Genomic DNA, 17,798 nt, shown 5'->3' with positions numbered 1-17,798 from the left:
CTTTGAACGCCCCCTCCCTCCGCCCGCCCTCCAGCCGCCCGCCCCGCCCCCGGGGAGAGGTCCCGGGCCGGCGCCGGCCGCCGCAGCTGAGCGGCCGGACGGAGCCAGGCGGCAGCGCGGCTGAGCCTCGGCGCAGCATGACGGCCATCGCCGTGCAGGTAGCCCAGGGCGTCGCGGGGCGCTCCGCCGGGGGTGCCGCCCCACCGTGGGGGAGGAATGGGGAGAGGCTTCGCGCCCGCAGCGAGTTCCAGCCTCAGCTGGGCTGCGAGCGCCCTGCCATGCCCGTCCCCTGGTGCAGACCTGCCGGTCCCGGGGAGGTTGGGCGGGAAGCCACCTGGGGGCGCCTGTCCCCCAGCACTGCTCCTGCGGTGTCGTCTGCTCCGGCCTCCGCCTGCGTCCCTGCAAGCACCCGAGGCTCCTAGACTGCCCTGGGAAGGATCTTTCCGCGTCTCTTCGGAATCACCAGTGACCCGTCGGTTCGGTTCAAAAGAAGGAAGGGCCCCTCATTTTTAAGAAATGAGGCACGTCTGAGGTGGAAGGCGGACAGAATCGACTTGTAAAATGAGGGTTGCCTTGTGGAACGGAGGATTCGTCTCTTGGGAAGTCAGAACTTGGGGCGGGGGGTGGCGCCGTTAGAAAGACCATCTTCGCCCAAACCGCGTTTGGGGTGCTGGGTAGGGGGGTGGACTCGCTGGGGCGCGCGGGCGCCTCAGGAGAAAGGCTCTGGCGAGGGGAGGAACCCTCATCCCGGAAGGTTTGGTTTCTTCTTAGACTGCTGCGAGATGTTTTTGTTGGCCAAGAACCTACACATTCCTGCCCCTCCTCTTGGGCCTCCAAAGGGAAGTCGGTGGGTGGCGGTACCGCTACCCTGCGGGCGAGCTTCCGTTAAACAGAAGCATTCCACCAGCTTCTCCAGAGTTTCATCCACTGGACTGTGCGGATGACTGGAGACCCGGTGATTCTGCCTGTTAGTGCTCAGGCCCCGTAACACTGACCAAATAGACCGCTCCGTCCATTTTATGGATGAGGTAACTGAGGCGCAGAGAGAAGTAACCTACCCACAGGGGCCAGCTAAGTAACAAACCCAGGATTTCCTGGCTCCAAATCCCACTGTCTCCTGCCTTTCCCTAACAGGAGAAACCCCACCGACAGGCCGCCCTCCCAAACCCCTTTGAGCCAGGACCCAGCCACTCGGATGGGGCAGGGAATGGGATGGAGCAAGTTCCTCCTCATTGTTCAGGGGCATATCTTGAATCTTGACCAGGCAGCCTCCTGGGACAGGCAGCAAGGAGGGTGGGACCAGGTGTGGTCTCTCTCCTCAGTCCTTTGGGGACAAAGACTTGGACACAAGGAATCAGTATCCAGAATTGAGTGCTAAATTAAGAGGTACAAAAGCTGTCTGCAGGGTTAACTTCAGCAGGGCAGAAGGAGGACTTTGTCCTGGGCTGAGGGGCGGGGACATGGTAGCAAGGTGTGCAGAACTCAGCTGTCAGAGGAGGAGGGTGCTGGTGGGGGCGGGGCAGGAGGTGCCTGAAACCAAGCAGCTCTACTTGGTGGCCACAGGCTCCCTCTGAGTGAGGGGTGCTGGGCTGGTGTGGTAATAGTCCCTGACACTTAGGGGCACTTAGCCACGTTCCAGGGACTGTTCCAAGCACTTCAGGATGATAACTGTTCATCCCCACAACAACCATAGGAGGTAGGTACTATAATCTCCATTTGTAGGTGAGGAAACCAAGAGACAGAGAATGAATAGCTTGCCAGAGGTCAAACATCTGAAAAGCAAGCTCTGGCTCATGCAGGCAGGGGTGGGCCAGGTGGGGCTGAGAGGAACAGAGGCAGGCCCACTCATTAGGAGGCTGTTGATGAAATGTCAGGATGTTGATGATGATGATGAAGATGATGAACGCCTGACTTGAGCCTGGGCAGAGCAGGTGGTGAGGACAGAGCAAATATGGGAGATGCACTGGGGATTTGGGGAATGAGTAGGGAGGAACCCAAGGTGTCTGCTTGGGGGTGCTATTAGTTGAGGCGAGCAGTGAGGCCCTGGGTTCCAGGGGAGAACAAGACCACAGCATTTGACTCAGTAGCCCAGTTGCCAAGCAACACTGTTCTACAGCTCACTAGAAATCATGGGTTACTGATGGAAAAGGGAAACATTTTTTTAGTGGAGGAAGTCAAGGCCCTGAGAGATTTAGGTGATTGCCCAAAGACACACAGCTGGGGACTGGCAGGGCAGGGGCAGGACTGACCTGCCCTTTTCCCCTCTTTACTGCCCTTCTGCTGACCACGCTGCTGCCCTCTAGAGAGGATTTCAGGCCCAGGATCACTGAAAGCTGGTGGAGGTGCCAGCAGCACGGGGGTTGGTGCCAGGTGGTTAGGAATGAAGACTCCAATATGCGTTGTTATTGTTACAAATATCATCCATAGCTCCCGTGAATTGGGAGCTGCCCATGTGCCACGCATCTTTACACAAAGGATCTCATTTAATCCTTGGGAGTTTTAGCAGTGATCAGAGAGTTTAAATGAAGCCCTGCTTCGGGGTGGGAAGGGGAAAAGATGAAAAGAAGTTAGTTGTCTTTTTTGAATCTCAACATAATGTCTAAGGGCCTGGAGATTGAAGTCCAATCTGTGCCGAGGACAGGTGGGGCTGAGGAAGGGACAGATGTGCCTGTTTTCCAAACAGTGTGATGTCTGAGGTCAAAAGGTTTCTGGGTCCTGTGACTTGTTCTTTCCATCTGGGGCTCTCCCATCCTAGGGCCATTTCAATCTCTAGGGACATTGTAACCTTGCCAGGTGACTTCATGGTTACTGCTTTCCTGCAGGTGTCACCTACTTCATTTTATAGATGAGGAAACAAGGGCCAAAGAGGTTAAGAAACTGCCCAAGGCCAAACACTGTTAATGGTTTGTAGAGTAGACATAGAGGTTTTCAAAGTTTTATTTGGTTTGTTTCTTACCAGGAGATCCTTTTTTTTCCCCTTTCTCTAATAAAATGCAGTACAGATTCTTAGATCTCCAGTGTCGCAAGCAGGCAACAGGGATCCATTATATATAGTTGAAGTGAGGAAGGGGGCCCAGCTTCCCCTACCACCCCTGCTTTGGCACCTGGAAGCCCCTCTAGGAAGGAAGGGGACCCAGTATAAAAACCACAGCCCTGACTCCTATCTGGGTGCTCTTTACAGCATGCCAGGCTGCCTTTGTCTCAGGACCTACAGTGAGATGCTGGTCCTAATTCTGTATGGTCCTCTGGGCATCCCTCTACTCTAATTCTTTTCCTCTTCAGTAAGATTGAGCCCTAGCACAAAGGCCCTGTCCTTAGGAGGCCCTCATTGATTCTTGTTAGCTGAATGGATTCCACCTCCTGCACGTGATACAATTGTCTGGGCAGCTTCTTAAAACCATCTTTATTGTGATTCAGGTGAGTGATCTTGGGCAAGTCATCTGCTCTCTGCATGACATAGTGTCCCTCTTTCCACACCCCCACGGAGCTTCCTACTCTACCAACTTTGAGGTTTAAGAATAAGGATGCTACTTAGGCAGAGATGCTGAAAGCAGACTGCATCCTCGTTCCTGTATCCCTGAGGATGAAAGTAGCAGCAGCTTCTGTGTCTGGGGCATGGTAGCGGACAGTCTTGCTGGGACTGTGGCCACAGGAATCTCCCAGGAGCAAGGCTTTGCTTTATGTCCCTCATAGAACAGTGTGGCTAGACTTGCCTATGAAGCCTCCAATCGCAAATGGTTCCTGTTTCTCCATTCTCCTGTTTTCTTATCAGTGACTGTCATGCGTGAGCTGTCTGTTTTGTTTACCTCCCACACCAGGGTGTAACCTGCACTGCTTCTACACACACCGTGAAGAGGGTAACTTAATTTATAACTGGGCAGGAGACTTGGTTTAAAGGGAGCTTCAGATGGAAGGGACAGTGTTTGCAAACTTGACCCTTTATCCTCTGGCTCTTCTTTGAGCACCTACTGAATGCCCAGGCCAAACACTATGCTAGGTATGGGGGACACGGCGGCATCTAACACCAATGTCTGAGTGAGACTGACAATAACATGTAACTACAAACTGATCAGAACAGTGAGGAAAACAAAGAGGATGCCTGACAGAGCATACCAAGAGGGGACCCACTTTGGGTTGGGTGGGCAGGAAAGACCTCTCTGAGGATGAGACTTTAAGCCGAGACATGTAAAATGGAGAAAAGGCATTGTCCCGGAGGGTGAGGGGCTGGTAGGTCTGAGGGAAGAAAGTACTAGGCATGGGAAGAGGGCTACTATGCCTGAGCAGCACAGTGGCAGAGTGATTTGGGGACTGAAGTTGAGAGAGAGGCGGGAGTGTGGGCTGTGATAAGGCCTTTACTCTTTGAAGGATTTCTTTCTTTTGCTTTCTGGGTTGAGGTTGGGAGCGGTGCCTGGGTAGTGATCCAGGATTATGAGATGAGAGACGCCTCACTGGACACCTAGCTGGCTTGCCAGGAGACTGAGGAGGTGAGGTGCACCCTTCCCGTGCTGAAACCAGAGGCTGAGGGCAGCTGCAACATCGCCCCCACACCTAGAAGCTGCTAGAACACAGAGTTTGGTTGTCCAGCTTTGGGTGGGGTACAGGCTGAGCAGGTCTAAGGGGCAAGGTGCAAACATCACTCTCAGTACTGAAAAAAACAAGGCAGTAACACAGAGTCCTGGACCCAGTGTGGAAAGTGCACAACCAGGTGGGTGGGGGGTGAGGGCAAAACCGGATGTGTCCTGGGAAACTAAGGAAAATTAAAGCTTGTATTGATATGCTTATGTTCCAGTGCTGGTACCACCCTACCAGGCACTATCTGGCAGTGTTCTTGTTGTGCACACAGAGAAACTGAGGCATGCTATATGCCCAATGTCACAGGAGCCAGGGAAGACAGGTTTTCTGAATTCAGAACTAAGATTTGCTAGTCAGTTTGGAGTTTTCAGCCATTATAAAGATCATGAAAGAAAGAAAGGCCAGGAACCCTGAGTTCCTGGTGAATCCTGGACAGTAACTGCTTTTAGGTCTGGAATGGAGGACAGAGGACCGGTAGAATGGAGGGAGGGTTCCTCAGAGAAGGTGGGTCTGTGCTGAGGAAGCTGTGAGAAAAGGCGAGGGTTCCAGGCCTCACATCAGGCCTGAGCAGGTCATAGGGCTGTGGGAAGTCGGAGGCAAGTTCAGGGGACTTCCCTGCAGAGGTTGGAGCGGGTATGGCGTGGGGCCCTCACTGACATGCTGCTTCCTGTGGTGTCTTCCAGGCCCAGAGGCTGTTGGGCCGAAGGAGGCCCCACCGGTCGTTCTTTGAGTCCTTCATCCGGACCCTCATCATCACATGCACCGCCTTGGCTGTGGTCCTCTCCTCGGTCTCCATCTGTGATGGATACTGGCTGCTGGCCGAGGACCGCCTCTATGGGCTGTGGCATTTCTGCACCACCACCAACCAGAGTGGGCCGCACTGCCTCAGAGACCTGAGCCAGGCCCCCGTGCCGGGGCTGGCCATGGGCGTGGGCCTGGCCCGCAGCGTGGGCGCCTTGGCTGTGGTGGCCGCCATTTTTGGCCTGGAGCTCCTCATGGTGTCCCAGGTGTGTGAGGATGCCCACTCACGGCGCAAGTGGGCCATGGGCTCCATCCTCCTCCTGGTCTCTTTCATGCTCTCCTTCGGGGGACTCCTGGGTTTTGTGATCCTCCTCAGGAACCAGGTCACGCTCATTGGCTTCACCCTGACGTTCTGGTGCGAATTCACCGCCTCCTTCCTCTTCTTCCTGAACGCCATCAGTGGCCTTCACATCAACAGCATCACCCACCCCTGGGACCAACCAAGGAAATTTTAGGGCTCCTACGGGGACATGGGGCTCTACAAGAAAGAGTGGGACTTTTTCAGCTTGGGGCCTCTGGTGGGGATGGGTGGGATAGTGACCTTGAAACTGCTGCCTCATAGCCACTCACCTTTGAGTGGTCAGCCATAAATGGCCCGGGGGCCTCTACAGCTGGTCTGCAGGGCCAGAGGCCAGGAGGGTGCCTCAGTGCTACCAGCTGCACAGGTTTAGCCAAGTTATTAGGGTTCTGGTTTTAGAAGAAGAAAAACATTTTAAAATTCTTTTCTTGACTTTTCTTCCCTGGACTGGAATAGCTTTGGAAGCATCTTGGGTAACTGGTGTCCAGGCTAGGCCACAGCCAAGTGCAGTTCACATCTGTTTTATTGACTCTGGGCTGGGATGTAGGCTGTATCATCCCTAGGGCTCCTGGGGTTGTTAAGAATGGATCACTCTTCCAGCTCAGGGTCCAGTTGGTGTTTAGAGCTTTCTTTAGCTAAAAGGGCCTTCGTGCACGTTTCCCTGCCTTTAGCAATGACCATGCCAGGGAGGCAGGGTCCAGGATTCCCTCAGAATGTCTGGCACATAGTAGATTTTAAAACTGTTTGACTTGATTTGACCCATGCCTGCTGTGGGAATGTCACAAATCCTGGATACCCCAACTTCTAGAAGTTGGCTGTCCCCTCTGGGGGCTCTGCCTGTCAGAATCCTGCTTTAAGGAGGGTTTCCTTTCTCTTTTGAGAAGAGTTCTTGAGCAAGGCCCCCCGGGAGGGCCCACCTAACTTCTAACACTCATACACAGCCCTCCCCAGGCCAGTGTGTGTTGTGTGCCCTCAATCTGTAAGGGTCATACAGCCTCAGGGTACCATTTTTGATCCTAGAACACGTTTCAAAGAGCACATGTCTGGACCTGCTGGGCTCCACAGGGGGTGAAGGGGAACAGCCAGACCATGGGTAAAGATTAATAACCATCCTGAGGATGAGTGGAGGTGAAGGGGGCCAGGAACCAGTGGAGATTTCCGTCCTCGCTGGCAGATCTGCACTTCGTTCATCAGACTGCCCCCTTTTTAGTCTCATTTCTGCCCAGAAGTAGGAGAGGTTTTTGTCCTCAGCCATTTCATTCTACACAGGCTCCCTTTCCCCTCCCCTACCTGGTTTATCCTGGCTCCTACTGATTGCATGGGGTTTTGGTTTCTGCCCTGCTCTTGCCACTGCAAGTCCCCTTCCTGGATTGGGCTGAGTGCCTGTACCTACCTCTGTTGTGATTTTTAACAGTTCTTACTCCAAGACGCACAAATCATGAGGCTGTGTGGCGTAGTATGTAAGATGCGGAAGTCCATGCAAAAGGTTTCTGTGGACTGCTCGGTTTTGCAGAGCAGAGTTCATCAACCTCACAGGCTGGGTTTCAGCCTGGGAAATGGTGTAGGGGGTGACCTTGTCTCTGCAGAGGGAGAGGGGTATGGAGGTGGGGAGCCAAGAGCCAGAGAGGGATACACTTGTACACGGTCACCCAAATACAGGACTAGAGCTGGCCACCCACCAGCAAGATGCTTGTTCCTCGACACTTGTTTCCAGGATGTTTCCTCTGAGCACTAGTAGGTTATGTTTTGTGAAAGAGTTCAAATATTTAGTCTTCTTTCATCTTCACATAGGGGCGGAAGTGCAAATATACAAGGGAACAGAGAACCAGGGTGAACGATGAGACTAAAGTTCACAAGAGCTGAGCGAGACAGGACTGGTCCCTGTCCTTACCTGCTTTGGAACAAAGGCATTTGAAATAAAAGGCCCCGAGGCCGGCTGGTTAGCTCAGTTGGTTAGAGGGCAACCTTGTAACACCAAGGTCACGGGTTCGGATCCCCATACCAGCCAGCCACCAAAAAAATGTAAAAGGCCCTGGACTGAATTTCTGCCACATCCTTGTTGAGTAGCTTGGGCAAGTCACAAAGGTGAACCTGTTTCTCTAAAGTGGGATCATGCCCCATTTCCAGCTCACCTGCCTCCCAGGCTGAGGACAACTGTGAAAGAGCAGTAAGAATGTCAGGGACACTAAAGGGGCAGGGGGTCCTGGGACTCTCCTTCCTTCCATTGTGACTTTATCATTAACGGAGCCATTGTCCTGAAGGCTCAGATTAGTGAGTTGTAGTGGGGGATGGATAGGATCTTCCTAGTGCCAAGGGCCTTGATTTCTCATGGGAGTGAGCCACAGCATATTCCCTCACTTGTGTCTCAGGGCAAAAGGACTTGACAAGTGCAAACCAAACCTTGTCCCAGGTACCATTTATTTTCCTGCCCTCTCCTGGGATCCTGAACTGCTCTTCCCAGAAGAGCACAACAGACCCAATTCCCAGGCCCTCATCCCGCCCCATGGTGCCCCAAGTCCCTTCTGTTCAGTTCTGAGGAATCTAAGGCCTGGGGGAGAGGTGTTATCAGCCACAGGGGAGAGCACAGGGTGTCTTCTGGGAAGATGGCTGTCCTGCAGCAGTGTCCAGCCTCTCAGGATCCATCAGATGACACTGGCCCTGCAGGTGCCCTGGCTCTGCTCCAAGGGGCTGGCCTTGGTTCTGTTGCTGAAGGAGGAGCTGAGGGCCACAGGGCACAGCAGGGACTCACGGAGGTGCCACTGCTGCCACTTCTTCTGAACTTCCAGCTGCACCTGCCCCAGAAACTAGCCATCAGCCCAGGAGGGAAGGACGGCCCCATGCCCACAGTCCCGCTTACTGCCCAGGGGCCTCCATGCTGCCTCTGGGTCCTGCTGTCCCTTCTCCTGCAGGCCACTCAGATTGACCATTTCCAGCCCTGATGTTCAGTAGGTACTGAGAGCTCCCTCTATCCTGGGCACTTACACCTGTGATCTCATTACATCATGTCCCGAAGAAAAGGACTTGTGATTTATTTGCCAAACTCCAGAGCTCAAACATCCAGATTTGCACTTGTGACAATTGGACGCTTATTCCCGTGAAGACACCTGAGCTCAGAACTTATCTGGGACCCAGGGAGTTGCTCTTCAGAAATTTCCTTCACAGTTCCCAGCTGGAGCAGAAAAACCTTGAGGCTAGGCTTTATGCTTGCTTTTTGGAAAATATCAGAGGTCATTCCCACTCAAGTGTGGTGAACCAGAGAGAAGGCCAAGTCACAGAAAGGCGTTACCGGTGTGCAACAGTGTTCAACTAATGTTGATTACATAACTTCTGTGTGCCTGGAGCCTCATGTCCTGACCTAAATGCTCTGTACAAGGCCAGAGTCCTCAAAGTGAGTGTGCGGTCACTCAAGAAGTCACACTCATTTGGAGGTCTCTGGGGATCAAGCTGCAGACATTTCTTCTGAATCACCCATTCCATATATAGGAAGACTGAGGCCCAGAGATGGGTAGTGACCAGATCGCTCATTGAACAAGCTGCAGAGCTATCAGGAACCCGGGTTCTGGTGGGGATGCCAGTGCTTCCCTCCTGCATTTCCTGAACTTGCCCATGGCTAAGAATCACCTGGAGTGCTTGTTAAAAAACATTTTCTCGGGCCCCGGCCCAGACCTACAGAATCCGTTTTTGCTGAATCAGAAATGGGTGTGTGTGTGTTAGGGAATTGTTTTCAACAAGCCCACCAGATGAGTCTTGCTACCATTAAGTGAGCACAGACTCTTAGAAGACTAGCCAAGCTTCTTGCCATGAAGCCCAGATCTCTCCCTCCCCCCTCTTCCATCACCCGCCTTCCTACCACTCTTTCCAAGTAGCTCCTTCTGCACCAGAATCCAAAGGCTAGGAGCTCTCCCAGGCATCTGTGTACCCCAAGAACACTCACCTCCCCATTGAGGAAACAGTAGAGGACGGCCACCACTAGTCCCTGCCAGAGGGAGCAGAGAGCAGGGTTAGTGCAGGCACTTCAGCATCCGCATTCAGCCTCAGGCAGCTGGGCCTCACCTGAATCCTTTAATCACCAGCTCCAGGCTCATTTCCTCAGTCTTTTACCCCAGGGAGAATTCAGGCTACCTCTTCTGGGCCACTCACAATACCCCTGGCTGTGCCTACATCATCCATCACAGACTGTGTGATCCTTGTGGCTAAAGACAAGGCTTCTTTCCTCTGTTCTTCCCCATGTCTAGTGGTGTCAGTGACAGTAAAGTAGGGCTGCTAACTCGGGCCAGTGGGGACCAGCAGGTCACCTGAATTAGTAAGGTGGGACATCTGGGAGTGACAGGGAGTAGTGGCACTGAAATGTGCTCACCCCGCTGGGAGGGGGCAGAGCCAGTCCAGTATGAGACCCTGGGCCCTGCATGGTCTAGTTTTTAAGACAAGCTGAAAACTGGAGATATTTATACATGGATAACTAATTCAAATTAAAAAACAAATGTGTGGGCCGGCCTGTGGCTCACTCGGGAGAGTGCGGTGCTGATAACACCAAGGCCCCGGGTTCGGATCCCATATACGGATGGCCGGTTCGCTCACTGGCTGAGTGTGGTGCTGACAACACCAAGTCAAGGGTTAAGATCCCCTTACCGGTCATCTTTAAAAAAATAAATAAATAAAAAATAAAAATAAAAATAAAATAAAAAAAAAAAACAAAACAAATGTGTGATCAGAACAACCTGTACAGGTCCTGGCCAGCCAGCAGTGGGACCTCCCTGTTTAATGGATGGGTGGATGGATCTCCGTGCTTAGGGCTTTACGTCGCCTGCCTGGGTGGTGTTTGTGCCTATCAAGATCCACCCTCCCTGTCATTTGGAGCTCCTATTTTCCTGTTGGTGCCCCTATGATCCTGGCATGGAGCTCTGCCAGGGTAGGGACTCCAGTCTGGGATGTCTGATTGGCAACTTAGAGGCCTGCAGAACAAGTGGCAAGCAGTGTCTCTGCAGTGCATCCACCATGCTTACCTCCTCAGGGATCCACCTCGGGCCAACCTTCCCTTCCTCACAGGCCTGCCCTCCTCCCCCAAAGGCCTGGGTGTCATACTTGTGACCTTAGGTGGCCTGACCCCTCCTCCCCAGTCCCAACCATGCCTGCTCTTTACCACTTACTGCATAGGAAATGACCCCACAAGGCGATGAACCAGCCTGTCTATGGTGGGCTTAATATGTATTACCACTCAGGGATCTTGGCATTTTAACGAGAATTAGTGATGAAACTAGAAGAGTTTAGTTTAGAATGTCAGGCATCAATGACTGCTACATACAGTAATGACTATTTGAGGGCAGTGGTTTCCAAATTCTGCTGCACATTAAAATCATCTGAGAGCTTTTACCCAGCTTGCACTCAATATCCCAAATGTGAATGTCATGGGGCAGGAGCATTAGCAGCTTTTAAAGATCCCCTCACAGTTGGAATGAGGCATCACCATCTGGGAACCACTGTCAGAGAGCAGAGTGGAAGGCACCAAAAGGCAGCCTTTGAAATAGAAGACCTGGATTTGGAGCATAGCTTGGCCTCTGTGATTGTGGGATTCTGGGTTCCAGGTGCCTCATTTAATCCTTGCTGAAGCCCTCAGAGGTAGGTTGGAGAACCCCCACTTTACAGGTGAGGGATTTGAGTCACAGAGGGCTTTAGGCATGAGTGGAGCTGTGTGTACTTGGCCCGGAGCCGGCAGTCAGGCTGAGGCTGCTGCCCATCTCCTGGGCACAGAGTTGCCCAGGCCTCACCTGTCCTGGGATCCAAGGACATATTTGCACTGTCCAGGGGAGGGCAGGAACCTTGGGTGAGAGAAAGCTGTGCCCCGAGTGTATATAGGGGCAGGCTTCACACAAGCCAGCAAGTTTACTAAATGCCGCAGTTACTATACGATCATTAAAAATGAAGATTGAAGAATTAATGACATGAAGAAATGTTCATGATGGGCATGATAGAAAATTAAACAAAGCAAGCAGTATACAAAACCACACATCATCATCCCAATTATAGAGGTATGTGTGGGCATCTGTGTGTCTGTGGATAGGAAAAAGGTAGTAGTAAACATACTGACATTTTAACAGAGGTTATTCCTGGGTTAGCGATTATAAATGATTTTGTTCTTGTTTTTCTTATTTATACAATTGAAAGAGCTAATACATTTTAATTTTTAAAAGAATATGACATCATATAATGGTATTGTGGTTGTGTGCACTCTTCTTTAATCCCCTTTTAGAAATACATACTAAAATGTTACAGATGAAATAATATGATGTCTTGGATTTAATTAAAAAGGTGACGGTAGTGGGTAGAGACGGAGATGAAATAAGATAGAGCATGAGTGGATATTGCTGAAGCTGGGGATAGGCACATGGGAGTTCTTTATACTAATCTCTTCACTTTTGTATATGGAAGTTTTCACATATGTATATATACATATATATGTATTTTATGTGTGTATATATATAAGAACATATATGTATACATATACATATAACTTTTAAAGATCCTTTTTCTTCATAAACATTTTTGTGAGAACATTAGGAAAGTGCTTTTGGTTTTCTCTTGATGAGACATTTTCCCAGAGAGCTAGTCCACAGCCCCAACCACAAGCCCCCACTCTGAGGGGCAGGAAGTCTCCATGTACATGCCAGGCAGACCTGGGCCTCCAAGCTCTCAGCACGGTCCACCACCCACTTTTGTGAATCAGGTCAAGTTCTTCCACGTGACTGGACTTCAAATCCCCAACCTGCTAAATGGGCCACTGTGATCCCAGCCTTCCTGGACATTACCAAAACAGTGGTGGTAAAAGCTCCCTGGTCCCCCCAGCCAAAAGGAAAAGAATGGTGGATCACACAGGAGGCTGGGCTCTCTGGAAGCCTGGGGCGCTTGATGGGGGCTCTGTTCAGAGGAGTGGCTCAGAAGAGAGCAAAGGGTATGCTCTGTGGTGTACAGGGTCTGAAGGTGTGGGGAGGACAAGACCTGACTCCACTCAGTGATGAATCCTCCCTGGAACCTGTGAATGATGGGAGGACCCTGGTCATGCCTGCCCTGAGCAGAACTCTGGGGATGAGAGGAAACGCAGAACCCCTACCCCAAGGTGGAGGCCTCCCCAGGTGAAGGCTCTGCTGGACAATATTGCTCTGTTGTGGGAATGTTAAGGACAGGTTAACTCCTTTGGGAAAACCCATCAGGAAAACTTTCTCTCAGGCCCTAGAGCCTTCTCCTGGCAATTAGTTTCTTTTCATTTAATGGATACCGTAAATCTTGAAACAGAGTGCTTCTGTCTTTGCTTTGGCTACTGGGAAACTCCAAACCAAACCTAAGGCCCACTTCTCCCACCTTTATAGGACTTCATCAAATTTGTTTCTGTGTATGAGTTCATCCAGCTTTATATCCTTTTTTTCACTGATCCTTCCTCTACTTATTTTTTGTCCTCTGCATGTTTTTCCCAAAAATGACATCTCGTTATTTTTGGAAGGAACTAACTATGAATAAATAATAAATAAACAAATGACATTGTGAAGTTTGGGATTCGTATTAAGGCTCCTTTCTGTCCAAACATGTTTAATTTTCTTTTTTAACCTTACAACATCTTTTTGAACTAGTAGGTAGGTGATTTTCTACCTCATTTTATTTTTTAAAGTCAGTTTTTATTTTTATCAAGTTGGGTATGCACATGATTTTAAAGAGTCAACTGATTCTTGCTTCCAAAAACCATCAGCCTCCTGACTCCCCGCCCCCATTTCCTGTTCCTCAGAGGCAACTACTTGAAACTCTCTTAACTGATTCTCCATAATATGCTGATGTTGCCACTTGTGGATTTTTCAGTTTGGGGTGGTTTCTATGGACTCTCCAGTATGAAGATGAGGATATTGTTCTCTTTCAAACACACTCCCACCCCACCCCCACCCTCCCACAGTTCATCTTCCTGCCTGATTTTTGATGGCTCAGCCATCAGCGGATACATTATTTTGACAAGGTATATGCTATTGAAAGTTGCACACTATAATACACTGGGGTTACTTTTGTTCTCCCTGGAGTCAGTATCTCTTATCCTCTCTTAGTTTTATCTCCCACCCCCATTTGGTGGAGACCATGGGGCCCACTCAGGGTCACACAGCACAGTCCTACCCCTGCTTTCCTTGGGTCTCTGCCAAATGACATATTCACCTTCCCAAGCCACCGCTGAGCTTCAGGAAGATCTGGTGTGCTGTCTCTGCGTCCTCTGTCTCTCTGAGAGAGAGAACACCTCTTTCCAGCTTGCAGCCGCAGTCCCCAAAAGCTTACCTGGAATGAGCCAAGGGCCAATTCAAAAAACAGTTGGATCTCCATGGCGTCCTCTGGAGAGAAGGCGAAGACAATGTAGTGGATGCCAAAGAGGGGGATCAGCAGGAGGGTGGACTTAGCCAGACGCCTGGGGACACAGGGACGTGCTGCAGCCTCCTGCTCTGCTTTCTCCAGCCCCTGCACCCCACCCCCCACCCCTCAGGCACAGGTTGGTTCTACCCATCTCCTACCTGATTGCTTAAGGTTTGGCAGCAGTTTACCAAAACTTTTTTGTTTTCACATTTTTTTTAGTTTATTTATTAATATATATATATATATTTTTGCATTCTAAGATGTTGTTGCGAAGCAGTTGGGGATGAGGGGGAAAGGGGAAGGGGGAGGTAAATAGGGTGGGAGGAGGAAGAAAGAGAGGGGACGTGGTCGAAATTTCTAAGTCACAATACTCATCACCCACATACAACACTTATCAACTCATAGCCAAACCCCAAACTTTCTGATACACACCTCTATCAGAAAAAATAAAAAGTACAACCCAAACAAATAACTTTATTTATTTTTATAAATTATGTGCCTGTATTACTGCCACTCTGTCTCTAACATATTATAACTAAAGCCAATTTTCTCATTTGTTAGATGATAAATATGTATAAGGAGGAAGTTCTTGTACTTTCTTCCTAGATCAGGGTTGCCAAATTTAGAAAATAAAAATACAAAATGCCCAGTTAAGTCTGAATTTCAGATAAACAATGGATACTTTTGGGGGGTATAAGAACTAAAAAACTATTTGATGTTTACCCAAAATTCAAATGTAACTGGGCATCTGGTATTTTATCTGGCAACTTTATCCCAGATCCCTAGCTCCACTCAGCTTTAGAGCCTACTATTCCAGAGATGTCACAGGGAACCTGACACCAAGTAATCCAGGCCACTGCCAGATTCTTAAAACTCATAACACCATGGAGAAAGCCTCTGTTGGACACTAATTTGTCTTTAACATCTGTTATGGCCACAGTTGTGTCCCCACAAAATTCATGTATTGAAGCCCTAACTCCGAGTATCTCAGAATGTGACTGTATTTGGAGGCAGGGTCTTTAAAGAGGTGACCAAGTTAAAATGAGGCCTTTAGGATGGACTCTAATATGATCAACTGGTGTCCTTATAAGAGGGGAAAATTCAGACACACAGAGAGATACCGGGGATGCCCATGCACACAGGAGAGACCACGTGAGAACACAGCGAGAAGGCAATCATCTGCAAGGCCAAAGAGAAGTCTCAGAAGAAACCAAACCTCTTGACATTGATCTTGGACTTCCAGTCTCCAGAACTATGGAAAAATACATTCTGTTGTTTAAGCCACCCAGTCTGTGGTATTTTGTTACAGCAGCCCTAGGAAACTAACATATCTCTTTAACATCTTAGAGGTAAGTATTTTTGGATCACACGTCTCCTTAAAAAGTCTGATGAAAGCTATGGTCATTCTACCATTAAAAATACACATACCTATACAGATTGTCTAAATTGGGTCCCTGAAACCCAAGCTAAGACTCCCTACCTAGCCTGGCTCCAAGGGCAAGATATCTGCATTCAGTCTTCCCGCCTGAGATTTCCTAATTTCCCCATCCTCACACACTGTCTGAGGCTTCACAATCAGACCTATTCCCCCCACCTGCTCCCATTTGCATTGTTAACTTCTTGGGACTAGGTCCAGGACTTTTCCTTTCCCTCCATCTCCAATAGCTAGCACCACTTGGGTAAACAGTAAGTGCTCAGTCAATGCTTGCGGATTGACCGTCTGAGCATATCTATGACTTTGCCCTCCACTTACTTGTAATGGTTCATTTCATTTCCTCTTGTTTCTTGGCTTCTAAGTTTTCTCATCAGCATTCTTAGAATGTTTATAAAAAGGATGAAATTAATCTGCAAAACAAAGCAGAGCTTAAAGGCGTCTTGCTTTCCCAGCCACCTCTGCTGGCCCTGTCCCCTGGAGCTGAGGGCAGAGAAGGCATTGAAGACACCACAGCTAGGATGGCACATCACTGCTGTTCCCTGCCCCCCAGAGTCTTGGTGAAACAATCTGTCTGGAGGCAGCACCCCCCCACCCCCACCCATGCAGCCGGGCTGCAGGAGGTCCAAGGTCTGCTGACTTGCTGAGCACTGGAATCCCCTGGGGATCTTGTTAAAACGCAGGTCTGGGGGGTTAGTGTGGGGAGTAGCTGAGATTCTGCATTTCTAACAAGCTCCCAGGTAATGCAAAGGTTATTGACTTTACACCTGTGGTACTCAAAGTTTAGGGTACAGATCATTGGGTTCCACCCCTCACAGGTTATAGTTCAGTAAATCTGGTAAAGGGCCCAAGAATTTGCATTTTTTACAAGCTCCTAGGTGACACTGAGCTGCTGGTCTGGGGACCACACTTTGAGAACCACTGCTTCAACCGCCGCTTGTGAAATCAGTATGCAGCTCAATCACCAGTTCCAGGAAGCCACCTTGATTACCTCCCTTTCCTGAGTCATTGTATTTTAGGAGGATGTTACCATATAAAGTCACTTAAAACATCTTAAAGGAGCCAAATGCATGCATCTGTCAAATGTGTGTGCATTTATCTGCCAATTCATTGCTCTGTTTTTTTGTTGTTGTTGTTTGGCTGCTAGCTGGTACGAGGATTCCAAACCCTTGACCTTGGTGTTATAACACCACGCTCTAACCAACTGAGCTAACTGGCCAGCCCTTTATCTGCTAATTCAATCATATCTTCCTGAAAGACCAGAATGGAGTCTCTATTTCTTTTGATATCTCCTCCCCCAACCCCAGTGCCCAGCCAAGGGCTGGGAACGTTATAACATTGCTCACACGGCAGCACCTCTCCTCCCCTCTCACCCACCTGCTCCAGCACCATTTACAGAAGCAGGATGAGTGGGATCACCCAGCCCCGCACCCACGTGTTGTTCATTCGAGTAGCCTGGGGCCTGGGAATCCTTGTCAAAAGACACAGGATTAGTGGCTGTCTAGGACTCCTAGCTGCTTCTGAGGGAACACGGCCTCTCAGCAACTTGTCTATGCACCCTGATCGAAGCCGGCTGTGCATGGTATCAACTAATAAAGGCAATTTAATTTAATTTGATTGTTTGCCTTCAAGCTGTATTTAATTTAACAGCAAGCATTTGAAGGCAAAAGAAAAAAAAACCTTTTAAGATCTGAAGAATGAGTCTATTTTTAAATAGTGGAATTCCAGGTCTCATGACAGGTTAGTAGGGAGATATTTTGCATCCAGAGTGCCCACCCAACACCCCTCAATTTCTGGGCTGTCCAAGTCCCAGAATAACAGCAGGAAAACTGGCTTTACTAAAGGAGGAAATAGCCTCCTGTGGGAATATTATGGATCCATAGCAAGTCAGTTTGTCAAATAATTTCAAACGACATGGGAAAGCGCGTATCTATTGCTAAGTAAAAAAAAAAAACAAAAAAAAAAACTAGAATACAGAACTGTATTAAACATTTTGAAAAAGAAAAGTATGTATGCTCAAAGAAAAAGAAACAAAGGAAAAGCACAGCATGCTCATAGTGTGTATCTAGGTGGTAGAACTTGGCTGATTTTACTCCCTTTTAAAAGATAAATTTTATATTTTTCAATTTTTTGCATGAATTCTATTATTTTTGATAAAAAGAAAAAAGCAGGTGGTCATGGAATGCCCCACCCCCGCCATCTGGCCCCAGGAGTTCAGTCAGCCAGTGGAAGAGGATGGGCTGCTGCCCAGTCCTGGGGCCTTTCCCCCGACTCCAGCAAACCAGTGAAGGGCACTTTCTGTCAACTGCTTCTGCAGCCCTG

The 17,798-nt window shown here is 49.4% G+C and overlaps 2 protein-coding genes across 2 annotated transcripts in view; one reads left to right on the top strand and one right to left on the bottom strand.

The window, feature by feature from the left end:
- Positions 1-137: 137 nt before the first annotated feature.
- On the top strand, positions 138-5,828 carry TMEM37 (transmembrane protein 37). The gene is made up of 2 exons (XM_063084552.1): positions 138-158; positions 5,256-5,828. Exons 1-2 carry the CDS (start codon positions 138-140, stop codon positions 5,826-5,828), a joined length of 594 nt encoding a protein of 197 aa, XP_062940622.1.
- Positions 5,829-8,313: 2,485 nt separating this feature from the next.
- SCTR (secretin receptor) overlaps positions 8,314-17,798 on the bottom strand; it is a 69,173-nt gene continuing 59,688 nt past the window's right edge. The window contains exons 11-14 of the mRNA XM_063084489.1: positions 15,798-15,889; positions 13,973-14,099; positions 9,606-9,647; positions 8,314-8,463 (exon numbers count right to left, since the gene is read on the bottom strand). Of these exons, the coding sequence (XP_062940559.1) occupies positions 8,314-8,463; positions 9,606-9,647; positions 13,973-14,099; positions 15,798-15,889 (411 nt within the window). The remainder of the gene's footprint in view (positions 8,464-9,605; positions 9,648-13,972; positions 14,100-15,797; positions 15,890-17,798) is intronic.

Source organism: Cynocephalus volans, chromosome 1 (assembly GCF_027409185.1).
Source record: "Cynocephalus volans isolate mCynVol1 chromosome 1, mCynVol1.pri, whole genome shotgun sequence".
In the NCBI taxonomy this organism is placed as follows: Eukaryota; Metazoa; Chordata; class Mammalia; order Dermoptera; family Cynocephalidae; genus Cynocephalus; species Cynocephalus volans.
The sequence above is the reverse complement of the archived record's forward strand: the minus strand, read 5'-3'. Positions and strand labels throughout refer to the sequence as shown.